This window comes from Sinocyclocheilus anshuiensis, unplaced genomic scaffold (genome assembly GCF_001515605.1).
Source record: "Sinocyclocheilus anshuiensis isolate Anshui unplaced genomic scaffold, SAMN03320099.WGS_v1.1 scaffold355, whole genome shotgun sequence".
Lineage (NCBI taxonomy): Eukaryota > Metazoa > Chordata > Actinopteri > Cypriniformes > Cyprinidae > Sinocyclocheilus > Sinocyclocheilus anshuiensis.
In genome coordinates, this window is record NW_015549571.1 from 173,307 (window position 1) to 184,656 (window position 11,350).

General features: G+C 35.6%; 1 protein-coding gene across 1 annotated transcript in view; it reads right to left on the reverse strand.

Moving 5' to 3' along the window:
* Positions 1-268: 268 nt before the first annotated feature.
* Positions 269-11,350, reverse strand: part of LOC107657345 (alkyldihydroxyacetonephosphate synthase, peroxisomal-like) — a gene marked incomplete at its 5' end in the record, with an annotated part of 58,503 nt that continues 47,421 nt past the window's right edge. Inside the window, 6 exons of the mRNA XM_016445387.1 lie at positions 269-904; positions 7,711-7,768; positions 8,498-8,597; positions 9,847-9,936; positions 10,488-10,549; positions 11,230-11,299. Of these exons, the coding sequence (XP_016300873.1) occupies positions 783-904; positions 7,711-7,768; positions 8,498-8,597; positions 9,847-9,936; positions 10,488-10,549; positions 11,230-11,299 (502 nt within the window). The remainder of the gene's footprint in view (positions 905-7,710; positions 7,769-8,497; positions 8,598-9,846; positions 9,937-10,487; positions 10,550-11,229; positions 11,300-11,350) is intronic.

The following is an 11,350-nucleotide window of genomic DNA, read 5'->3' on the forward strand; positions in this document are numbered from 1 at the left end:
ATATATATATATATATATATATATATATATAAGAAATATATATTCCCCCCATTTTCATTTTTGTAATACAAATAATAAATTAGTAATAAAATTAATTTTAATTAAATTATTTTGATTACTGTAAGATTTTTTTAATATTACCACAGTGAGATCTAACGGGAAATTGTGCATATTTTTTTTTAAGCCTGGGGAAAAAAAAACCCTTAATGGTCCAAAAAAAATCGGCTATAGTTTTTGTATTTGTTTTCCCTTTTGATTCTGGAGTGAAATACAAATAAGAATTTTTTTTCATGAGATTGACCCAAAAATTATCGTACACCTAGTTTGACAGACGAATAGAAAAGGCAAAAGTACAGTAAGCAAGAGAGGATCAAAGAGACAGTAAACATTTAGCCACTCAGAAAGAGGAGTGTAAGACGGACGGACAGAAGGCACACTGCTTTAAAAAGCATAATTCAATCACTGCTAATGTCCCAAACACAACAGTAGTGCCAGACACAGAAGCATCCAGACGTTACAGTATCAAAAACCTGTTCAATCAGAAGAGCAATGGGAAGACCGGCGAGAACTGAAGTCACGTGATCGAAGAGGAGCTCCAGTCCTGCCACCTCACTACAGATGAGGTCAAAGGTGACAATAACGCAAGAGGATGGTGTTAATGGGAAACAGGAACGGTTTATCGACTTGCTGTGCACACACACCAAGAAACACAGGAATATGAAGTTTAAATCAAATATGACTGGAAAATAATAGAAAACGCATGAATACAGAGTGTTAGTGAATTACAACAGGTTTCTGTTGCCAAAAATGTTCTGAGGGTCCACATACTCCTTCACCGACTTGAGCATGCCGAGCCCCACGCCAGACACGCTCTCTTTCATCCATTCCTTCCGGAGTTTTCCCACTGCGAGAGAGAGAGAGAGAGAGAGAGAGAGGGATTGAGCAGACGTGTGCGTGTAAGCGCTGGATGATGGATGTTGTGGGGTGGGCGGCACTGCTGAAACGCTGAGATGTTTTGCATGATGTGATTTATGGAGAGCAGCAGACTATCAAACTCATTATGCTGCCTGCGCTCCCAGCGGAGAGAGAGAAACTCTTCCTCTGTCTGTCTGTCTGTCTGCTTCTCTCGTGTTCAGACTAAACACCACCAAACATACGTCAACATCAACTACATTATCACACCACTTCACCAAAAAATAATCATTAACACATAAATTAACACCAAACAATGTATCAAAACTGCTTGTAAGCACAATTCAAAAAATGATATGGCACTCAATCATAAAATGAAGGAATAAAATGAAGTAGATGCCAGGGTGTTGCTGTTCTGTGTTGAGCTCATCTAAATGTTTTTAGCATTGCTAGGGTGTTGCTTACTGGCTAAAGTCAAAAAAGCCCACTCTATTGATTACCAACATTAAAACCTATAAGCTGATGATTAATTTCATGTTATGGCCGATAAATGGCTGTAATAAATAAATTAAAGACACTCAAAACTTAAACTGTTTTAAATTCTTTAAGTCAATTTAGGCATCACAATATTATATTTTAGCTTGAAAATGAATATTAATTCCAAGATTTGCTAAAGATTGCATTGAACGGTGTTATTAAATTGTTTATTAATAAGTCATTATTACTATTGTTGTGGTTATTATTAAATCATTATTGTGAACTTTAAGTGTTAGATGAAGGAAAAAGTCATCTAAATGCAAAAATAGGGAAAATGAACATGAACAATAACCTAATTTCAGCCAATGCAGATACATTTAAATGTCTTATCAGCAGAGATTCACACCTGAAATTATATTAATGGATAATAAAAATAATTTCCAACAAGACTATAATATAATATAATATAATATAATATAATATAATATAATATAATATAATATAATATAATATAATATAATATAATATTATTTCTCCCACATCATTAAAACAATGGCATGTCCTTTATGAGTGTTTGGTTATATAATACCACACAACATATTGTTTGTGAAAGAAATTAAATCATTAATTATTAAATAATTATTATTAAACCATTATCGATATTGTTAGTATTGTTACATTATTATATAATTATTGTTGTTTTTTTTTAAATATGAACTTCATGTCTTAGATGAAGGAAAATGTACTCTCAATGCAAAAATAGGGGAAATGAGCATGATCAATAACTCAATACCAGCCAATACATAAAAAAAAGACATTCCCTAGATGTAATTCACACCTTTACTGTATGTTTCTATAAAACTAAAAATAAATTACATTTTAAAAAAATGTAAAAATTATAAATTAAATTTAAAAAAAAAAAGATTACAAAAACATTTATTGGATAATAAAAATTAAACCAATGCCCAAAAAAGATAATGTAATTATATAATATAATACTGTTATGATTTCTTTCCCAGATCATTAAAACAACGACATGTCCTTTATGAGTGTTCGGCTAATATAATACCACACAGCATATTGTTTGTGAGAGCAGCAGTTTAGGGAACTTTGACGTCCCCGTCTCCTCTCTCTCTGTGTGTCACATGCTTAATATGATTGATAAGCGAGCAGACGGCATTTCGTCATAATACTTTACTGTTTGAGAAGGGGGCGGGGTTTAGGGCAAGGGCAGCTCACGATTGGCAACACACCCCAACCCAGGACTCTCTCATACATATGCAAATAGGTCTTGCGGCGACAGAGCCAGTCACCTCGCACGAAAAAAACAGACACCAGCCCACCAAACGCACAGCAAGCCAATCAGGAGCGCACATCGGCCCCTCTTCAAATCCCCAGTGGTGTATTTGTGTCTCTGCTGGGCTACAGACAGAAACAGAAGGAGGCACGACTGCATCATTGCCTCCATCACGGAGATAATTTACACATCTATCATCTCGCCATCAGCCCATATTCCCGCGCTCTCTTTCCATCACTACCCTGTCACTATTCATCTCTCATAACCACTTTCGCACAGCTGAGACATGCAAAAAACTCAAGCCAGAGACAAAAGCATAGGTGTGTGTCCAATATCGGCTGAATGAAGCGGAAGCGGTCTGAGTGTGTTTGAGGCTGATGCACTCGTTTGCCCTATAGCCCCTGCTCTTCACCTGCACAAACACGCGCATGCTGTTCGTACTCCTACGCTGTCCTCAGGCGTGCGCTTACACATGCTGTGCTCCGAGACTCTGCCATCAGCTCAGAAGAAAGCTTTAAGCATGTCTGCATGGTGCCAAACAAACAAACTGAAAAACAAAACTCCAACAAGAATTCATCTAATCTGGGTCACGGCACCAAAAAATAAAACGTCGTACTTTGTAGCGGTCACATTAGTCTAAAACGTATCACTACTACTAGAGATGTTGGGCGGCAGAGGTGATTGTTGTTTTTGTGAGCGCTGGAAAGTTTTATTAATTTTAGTGAATCGGTTCATTTGGACAGTTCATTTCACAACTCACAAATGATTCACTGATTCAAATAATTTTTAGATTTTTTTGAGACATCTTTCATAATATGGGGGGGCCCTACTTTTTGTACTGAAATAAATGTTTAATTAGTTCTGTTTGATAGGGTTGCTAGGTTTGTTTGGACAGTTCAATTAAATGAACTACTTACACAAATGATTCACTGATTTGAATCATTACTTTCAAAATGTTCTCGGAGGCCCTTCTGTTTTTGTAATTCATTTTTTAATTCGTTTTGCTTGCTAGGTTCGTTGTATAATTTCAATGAACGCACAAATGACTCACAGGCCCTTCTGTTTTTGCAATTCATTTTTTTATTAGTTTTGTTTGCTAGGTTCGTTGTATAATTTCAATGAACGAACAATGCAAAACTCCTGCTAAGAAGTCCAACATGAATTCATATAATCCAGGACACGGCACCAAAAAATAAATGACTCACGCAAAACTGACTCACTGATATTTTGAGACATCACTTTCATAATATAGGAAGCCCTATTTTTTTGTGAAATAAATGTTTAGTTAGTTCTGTTTGATAGGGTTGCCAGGTTTGTTTGGACAGTTCGATTCAATGAACCACTTACACAAATGATTCACTGATTTGAATCATTACTTTCAAAATGTTCTCGGAGGCCCTTCTTTTTTGTAATTAATTTTTTTATTAGTTTTGTTTGCTAGGTTCTTTGTATAATTTCAATGAACGCACAAATGACACTTACACAAATGATTCACTGATTTCACACTGAGAAGCCCTTTCTTGTAATTATTATTTTTTTATTAGTTTTGTTTGTTAGGTTTGTTTGGTTGTTTAATTTTAATTAACACACAAATGACTGATTTTGTGAGACATCACTTTCAGTTTTAGTAGTGAAATAAATGTTTAGTAAGTCCTGTTTGATAGGGTTGCTAGGTTCATTTGGACAGTTCATTTTAATACACTTTTTAATTACACTAATGATTCTGTTCTCTTTGCAAAGGTAATGATTTGAATCATTATTTTTAAAATGTTATAGAAAGCCCTTTAGTTTGCAAGGTTTTTGTTGTTGGTTAATTTCAATGAACACACAAACGACTCACACACATAAAAAAACAAACAATATACTGATTCATTTGATTATTACTTCCAAAATATTATAGGAAACCCTACTTTTTGTAGTGAAATAAATGTTTAGTAAGTTCAGTTTGATAAGACTGCTAGGTTTGTAAGGAAAGTTAATTTAATTGAACTGCTTAAAGTAATGATTCAGTGATTCATTTGAGTCATTACTTTTAAAATGTTCTCAGAATCCTTTCATTTTTGTAGTGAAATAAATGTTTAGTTAGTTCTGTTTGCTAGGGATAGGTGTTTTAACTAATCCATAGTGTTAAGTATCAATGTCAGCCACCTCCCAAAGTTATACAGTCAGATGACTGACAAATGCTTTGCAAATTGGTTTGACCAAATCATTAAAAAGGAGTCAGTAAAAAAAAAAAAAAAAGACTCATTAATGAATCAGAAATCATTACTTCTGATCATTTCTTTCTTGCTCTCCCTAAAGGCTGTTTGCATGGCCTCTCTTTAACCCTTTATCTTTAACAGAGCAGCAAATCTATGTTAACTGTTTATCAGTTTAAAGGGATAGTTCACCCAAAAATGAAAATGTGATGTTTATCTGCTTACCCCCAGGGCATCCAAGATGTAGGTGACTTTGTTTCTTCAGTAGAACACAAACTGAGATTTTTTACTCCAGCCGTTTGCAGTCTGTCAGTCGTATAATGCATGGCAATGGTAACAAAATCTATGAGAGTAAAAAAAACATGCACAGACAAATCCAAATTAAACCCTGCGGCTCGTGACGACACACTGATGTCCTAAGACACGAAACGATCGGTTTGTGCCAGAAACCGAACAGTATTTATATCATATTTTACCTCTAATACACCACTATGTCCAACTTGTCTGTGCATGTTTTTTTTACTCTCATAGATTTTGTTACCATTGCCATGCATTATACAACTGATAGACTGCAACGGCTGGACTTAAAAATCATCATTTGTGTTCTACTGAATAACAAAGTCACCTACATCTTGGATGCCCTGGGGGTAAGCAGATAAACATCAAATTTTCATTTTTGGGTGAACTATCCCTTTAATGACGTCCTTTTAAAGTGCAAAGGGCATCTTTTTGTTCGTTTCGTTTGCTTAGATGTTTGTACACATGGCCAACGTGTAACAAAGAAACGGTGTGCGCTTGTGTTTAAAGCGAGTGGAGGTCTGGCAAACGTGCTTGGTTGCATTCACAGCTCTGACCCGCGGTAAACACAGGTTAGTAAACTGTGTCTTTCTCTCCTGCGCCCTCCCACCTCGCAAGCCCAGACTACATCTGTTTTTCCAGATACACCACACACATTTCATTTGTCATGCTGTGATTGTGTGTAGACAAAAGGGCCTGTCGGCAGGCAGATAGTACCGCAGTACTGTTATTAATCACAATTAAAGAGCACTCCCCCACCACACACACACACACACCATCAGCATGGCTTTCTTTCTTTCTTTTAGATCACAGTCAGGAAAGTTGATAAATATCAGCTCACCATTTCCTCTCTCATTTTAAAGGTACAGCTCACTCAAAAATGTAAAATCGCCTGCACATCATTTAAAAATTACTATTTTTCTTTCTTCTGTGGAATATAAATGATCAATTTAGAATCTGATCTTTTCAGCAAATAGATCTGAATAATTCTTTCACAAATCTGATTGATCCAGTTCACAAGTTTAACTCACTGATTCGATTCGGTTGCAGCACGTGACAGCTCACTGGAGGAGAAGATTGTTAGGTAATAATCTTAAATTTCTCACACAAATAATTTTTTATACATTTTTGGAACTTAATGTAAGCCTGAAACTCACATTTTCTAAGTTATTATTCTTCAGAATTTTGTTTTGTGTTCCACAGAAGAAGAAAAAAGTCATTCAGGTTTTTGGAACAACATCATGGTCAGGAAACAACAACAGATCTGTAATCTTTGAGTGAACTCTGCCTTTAACAGTCCAGAATATAGCACTAGTGGTCGACCGATATTGTTTTTTTGACAGCCGATGCCGATATCTTGGAAAGCAGGGTGGCCGATGGCTGATATAAAGCCGATATAATTGTATTTATTTTAATTAATATTTAAGAAATTTTAAATCGTTTGAAAATGGATTTAAAAATAAATTTGTAAAATATTCATACTTATACTTTACATGACAAAGTATTTTTCACAAATAAATATTTAATAAAAATATAATTAAAAAGGAAGTAAACTGTAACCAACAGAGCACTCCGTATTCTGGGAAAATTTGATATTTTTTTCAAAAAAGCCAAGGTAACACTAATTTTACATACAGCACACAGTGAAAATGACATGAATATGACAGTGGGCAAATGCATAAAGTGCAGCATAATTTGAAATCACGAATTTAATGTTTAAAGCATTCAATTTGTATGGACCGAAAGTCACGCAGAGAACACGCGATCATGCAGATCACTTCACAAGATCTCACAACTGGATTCGACTAATTTTGCAAGGTTTGTGAAATAAAATTTTCATTAGCCATTCAAAGATGTGTTTAAATTATGTAAATGCGTGTTTGCTGAATGCTGACGGCAAACGAGAAAGTATTATAATGTTTGCCTTCTATTACTAATAATATAAAAGCAATCGTTATAATACTTTTTGTATACATTTTAATTCCTTTGTTTAACCGTTCTATCTGATTATTAGACAGACTTCTATCCGTATTAGACAGAACTGTTAACGACGACAGCGAACAAGAGGGAGAATGTGAGCACTGTGTGCTCAGGCGCTGCTGCTCTCACGGCTTTGCGCCGTCAAAATAAAAGTCCCGCCTCGAACACATCGGCCAAACAGAAAATCTTATCGGCCGATGCCGATATTTGAAAAATTCCAAATATCGGCCGATATATCGGCCTTGGCGATATATCGGTCGACCACTATATAGCACTCGACCTCATGTAGGCTACAGTATGTGTGTGTGTGGCTGTGACAAATGAGTGTGGCGATGTTTAGCTAGCAGCAGGCGGATGGTAATGTTGATAAGTCATGTGTTTCAGATCTAATAAACCAGGACAAACCACTGACTCAAACTCTGAAATTCTCTAAAAAAAAAAAGCTGAATTGTCGAGTCTAGACACAGAGTACTGTATACGTTGTGTCCAGTAGAGATCAGAGTGAGGGAATATATTCATTTATTTCAGGTGATGTATGGTGAAATTCACCTCCGTGGTGGTGAGACAGACTTCCTCCATTGGCTAGAATCTCCTCCCGGGCTGCATGCTACATAAAAGCAAAAAAAGAAACAAATTGTCAATATCTACTAGGGTTGGGAATCAACTACAATTACAATTTCAATTCTACCAATCAATTCCTGTGTGCGCATCTTTTTTTAGGTGGCTGTTAAAAATGTATTTGTCTTTAAATCATTCATTCAACAGATTCATTCAAAAACACTGATTCATCCAGTAATGAAACAAGTAAATATTGATTGAATCATTGAATTGTTCCATTCATAAAATCCATGAGATTTTGTTTAGTTGTCTAATGTTTTTTCTTCAGAACTGTGAGAGAACTACAACCTTCATTTAAAGGGAAAAAAAAGTCTCAATTTATCCAGCTCTATTTTGCACACAAACAGCTCTTAATCAAGTCCAGTTTTTATGTAGCCGGCTGATTTTTGTTCATGGCATTCAGTAGCCATTACATGTTTTGCAAAAAGAGAGACACAGAATAAATATGTTTGATATCTAAATGTTTGACTTTTTTTTAACCACACTGGAATCGTTAAGAATCGAAATCGATAAGCAGAATCAGAATTGATAAAATACCCAACCCTAATATCTACTTATTTTAAGCCAAAAACAGAACCATTTCTTTGTTTTGAATTTAACAGCAGTCCACTAAACCTACAGTTGAATCAGCACATTGTGATGGCTTTAAAATCGAGAAATACATTCACAGGTAATTATTGAGGAATACTGTGCTTGCTATCTTTCTTACTGTACCTACCTCCACTTGTTCATAGACGTGAACTGGATCACTCAGACCCCGGTAATTAAAGGCAAAATAGAAATACACACAAGCACCTGCATCATACGTCTGTGTAACTCTAGAAAGAGGAGGAAAAAAAAAGTTACAATGCTTTTTTTTAAAGATGCACTCAGCAACTTTTTCCTATATTGACACCAAGTGGTGTGGATGTAGCATCAAGCAACAATATTATTTTTCAGGTCAGTTAGATGCAGAAATGTGCCATTAGCAGTCAGCCATCACTATTATAATTTTTTTTAAATATATCTAATATTTTAAAATATCTATTGTCCTAAAATTTTATTTAACTTTTTATTAAAAATACTGAGTGCACTTTCATGTAATTATGAACAGTACACAAAATCTATGTTGTTGGGTTATTACACAAAAAGCATGCAAAATAAGTTGTACAGTTCATTTTCACAATCATGATACCAATTTACTATAAATTATAGATGGCATATCTATAGTGCATGTATCCGCCACTATGATTTCTTTATTTGACCAAGAAAGTCAAAAAGTCTAGATTCAACTAAAAATCAAAATTGAAATCAAACTAGAAATCACATTTTTGCTCAATTTCTGGTAGTTTTCTATTTTTATGTTGGTATACACACCTCTAACCACTGATCTGCGATAGGATCAGTAGAGTTCGATGTTTCTATAATTAGTTATCTTAATGTTCTTCCTGCTAAATCAGATTTACGGCTTCTGTGGGATCTTTTTTTGCCCCCAGAAAACCTCAAAAAGAAAGGGAGGGACATTGACACGCTTTCCATCCAGGGCCTGCTTTTGTGACCCTTGACTTTGAGACAGTGAAAGTTTAAGGGCCGTGAGTTTGTGTTATCTGGTTTTGCAGAGGTTAAATGGCCACATCAATCATGTCACACACAGCTGGATAGCGAAAGACAGGAAATGAATGACTGAGAAATGCACTTCAGCCCAAATCTCCCTCTCTTTCTGTGTGTGTGACGGCAAAGGTGAGGTCAGAATGAACACAGAGTTCATCAATCAATATATCAAATTGCGTCAAACTACATTTTTACAATTCCCTGAAGTTGCCACCAACATTGCTAGGGTCTTGTGGGTAATTTATTAAGCATAATACTATATGTTAATATTCCAGATGATTGCTAGGTGCTTACTTATGGACAGCAAATCAAAAGTCAGAGAGATAGACGTGTGTGTGTGTGTGTGTCTGTGTGTCTTTGCGTGTGTGTGTGTGTCTGTGTGTCTGTGTGTGTGTGTGTGTGTGTCTGTGTGTCTGTGTCTGTGTGTATGTCTGTGTGTGTGTCTGTGTGTGTGTGTGTGTGTGTCTGCGCGTGTACCTGCTTGTGGAGAGCGGAGGGCACTGTACTCCTCTCTCCTTACACTCTCTTACAATCCTCTCCTTCACATTCCTGCACAAGTCCAAAACCCTGAAAGAGAGGCAAAACCGATAAATAGGCTACTGAATAATGTTTAAAAACTAGACAGAAGTGGCCAAAAATTAACCTACCTATTCACTCCTTACTATTATTCGAAAAATGTTCAAAATAGTGAAATTATTAAAGTTAAGACTATTAAATAACTACAATAAATAGCACCAAAAAACAACAGTACAAAACAAAAGAAAACACATATGTAAGACACTTGTATAAGCTTTTTGTCTTGTTTCTTCTCACTCTACATTCACTCAACCAACTTCAAGAGATGAGTCTTGGGATGCTTTAGGTTTGTAAAGACTTCACACTTGAGTGCTTTAAGTTCACAATACAGGTTCACATAAAGTCTGAAAGTTTGTGTGTCTTTGTGGGAGGTCAAGGTTTTTCTTTTGACCTGGCGTCCTCGAAACCTTCCCACCTCCACTAAACCATTCAGACAGAGACAACAAAGCATCCAAGAGAGTGTGGGCAGCAGTGGGCGACAAACAGAAAGTGCACAGTGATGCAACAGTGATGGCAAAGCATCGCACTGTCTGAGCATTTACCTGTCCCAAGGCACAGATGTCTCAAACGACTCTCCGATCACATAGTAGTCCATTCCCAAATCCTGCACACGTACACATGTTACATTAATGGACAGAACTTAACTCCGTATTTGGGGATTTTAGTTTCTTAATTGTTCACATTGAGAATAAATAATGTGTAAGCTAAAAGTTAATTCAGTTCGAGCGTACATTTAAGTACAAATACACAACACATATCAACACACTGTCTTCTATTTCTAATATATATATATATATGGTAAAGCTGAATTTTCAGCATCATTACTCCAGTCTTCAGTGTCACATGATCTTTCAGAAATCAATCTAATATTCTGATATGCTGCTCAAGAAACATTTTTGATTATAATCAGTTTTATCAATGCATAATAATTTTGTGGAAACTGTTTTTTTTCAGGTTTTTTTTTTTTTTTTTGGGGTAATATAAAGTTCAAAAGAGCAGCATTTATTTAAAACCGAAATCATTTAACATTATAAATGTCATTACTGTCACTTTTGATTAAGATTAATGTGTTCTTGCTAAATAAAGTGTTAGTTTCTTTCCTAAAAACAAAACAAAAAACTTACTGAAACCATGCCATGAAAACATACATTTAGGGTTAGACATAAAAAATAAGTTTAATGAAGGTTAAAGGTTAAAGTTTAATGAAGGTTCATTTTTGAGTAGTTTGAAGTCTGGTGTAATAATTAAGCAGAGTAAATCAGTGTGAGGAGTTTCATAACACACCCGCAGATACGCGATGACAAACGTCAGCATGTAACCCCTCTGACCGTTATCCTCTCCTGCTGCCAGACCCCTACAACACACACACACACACACACACACACACACACACACACACACACAC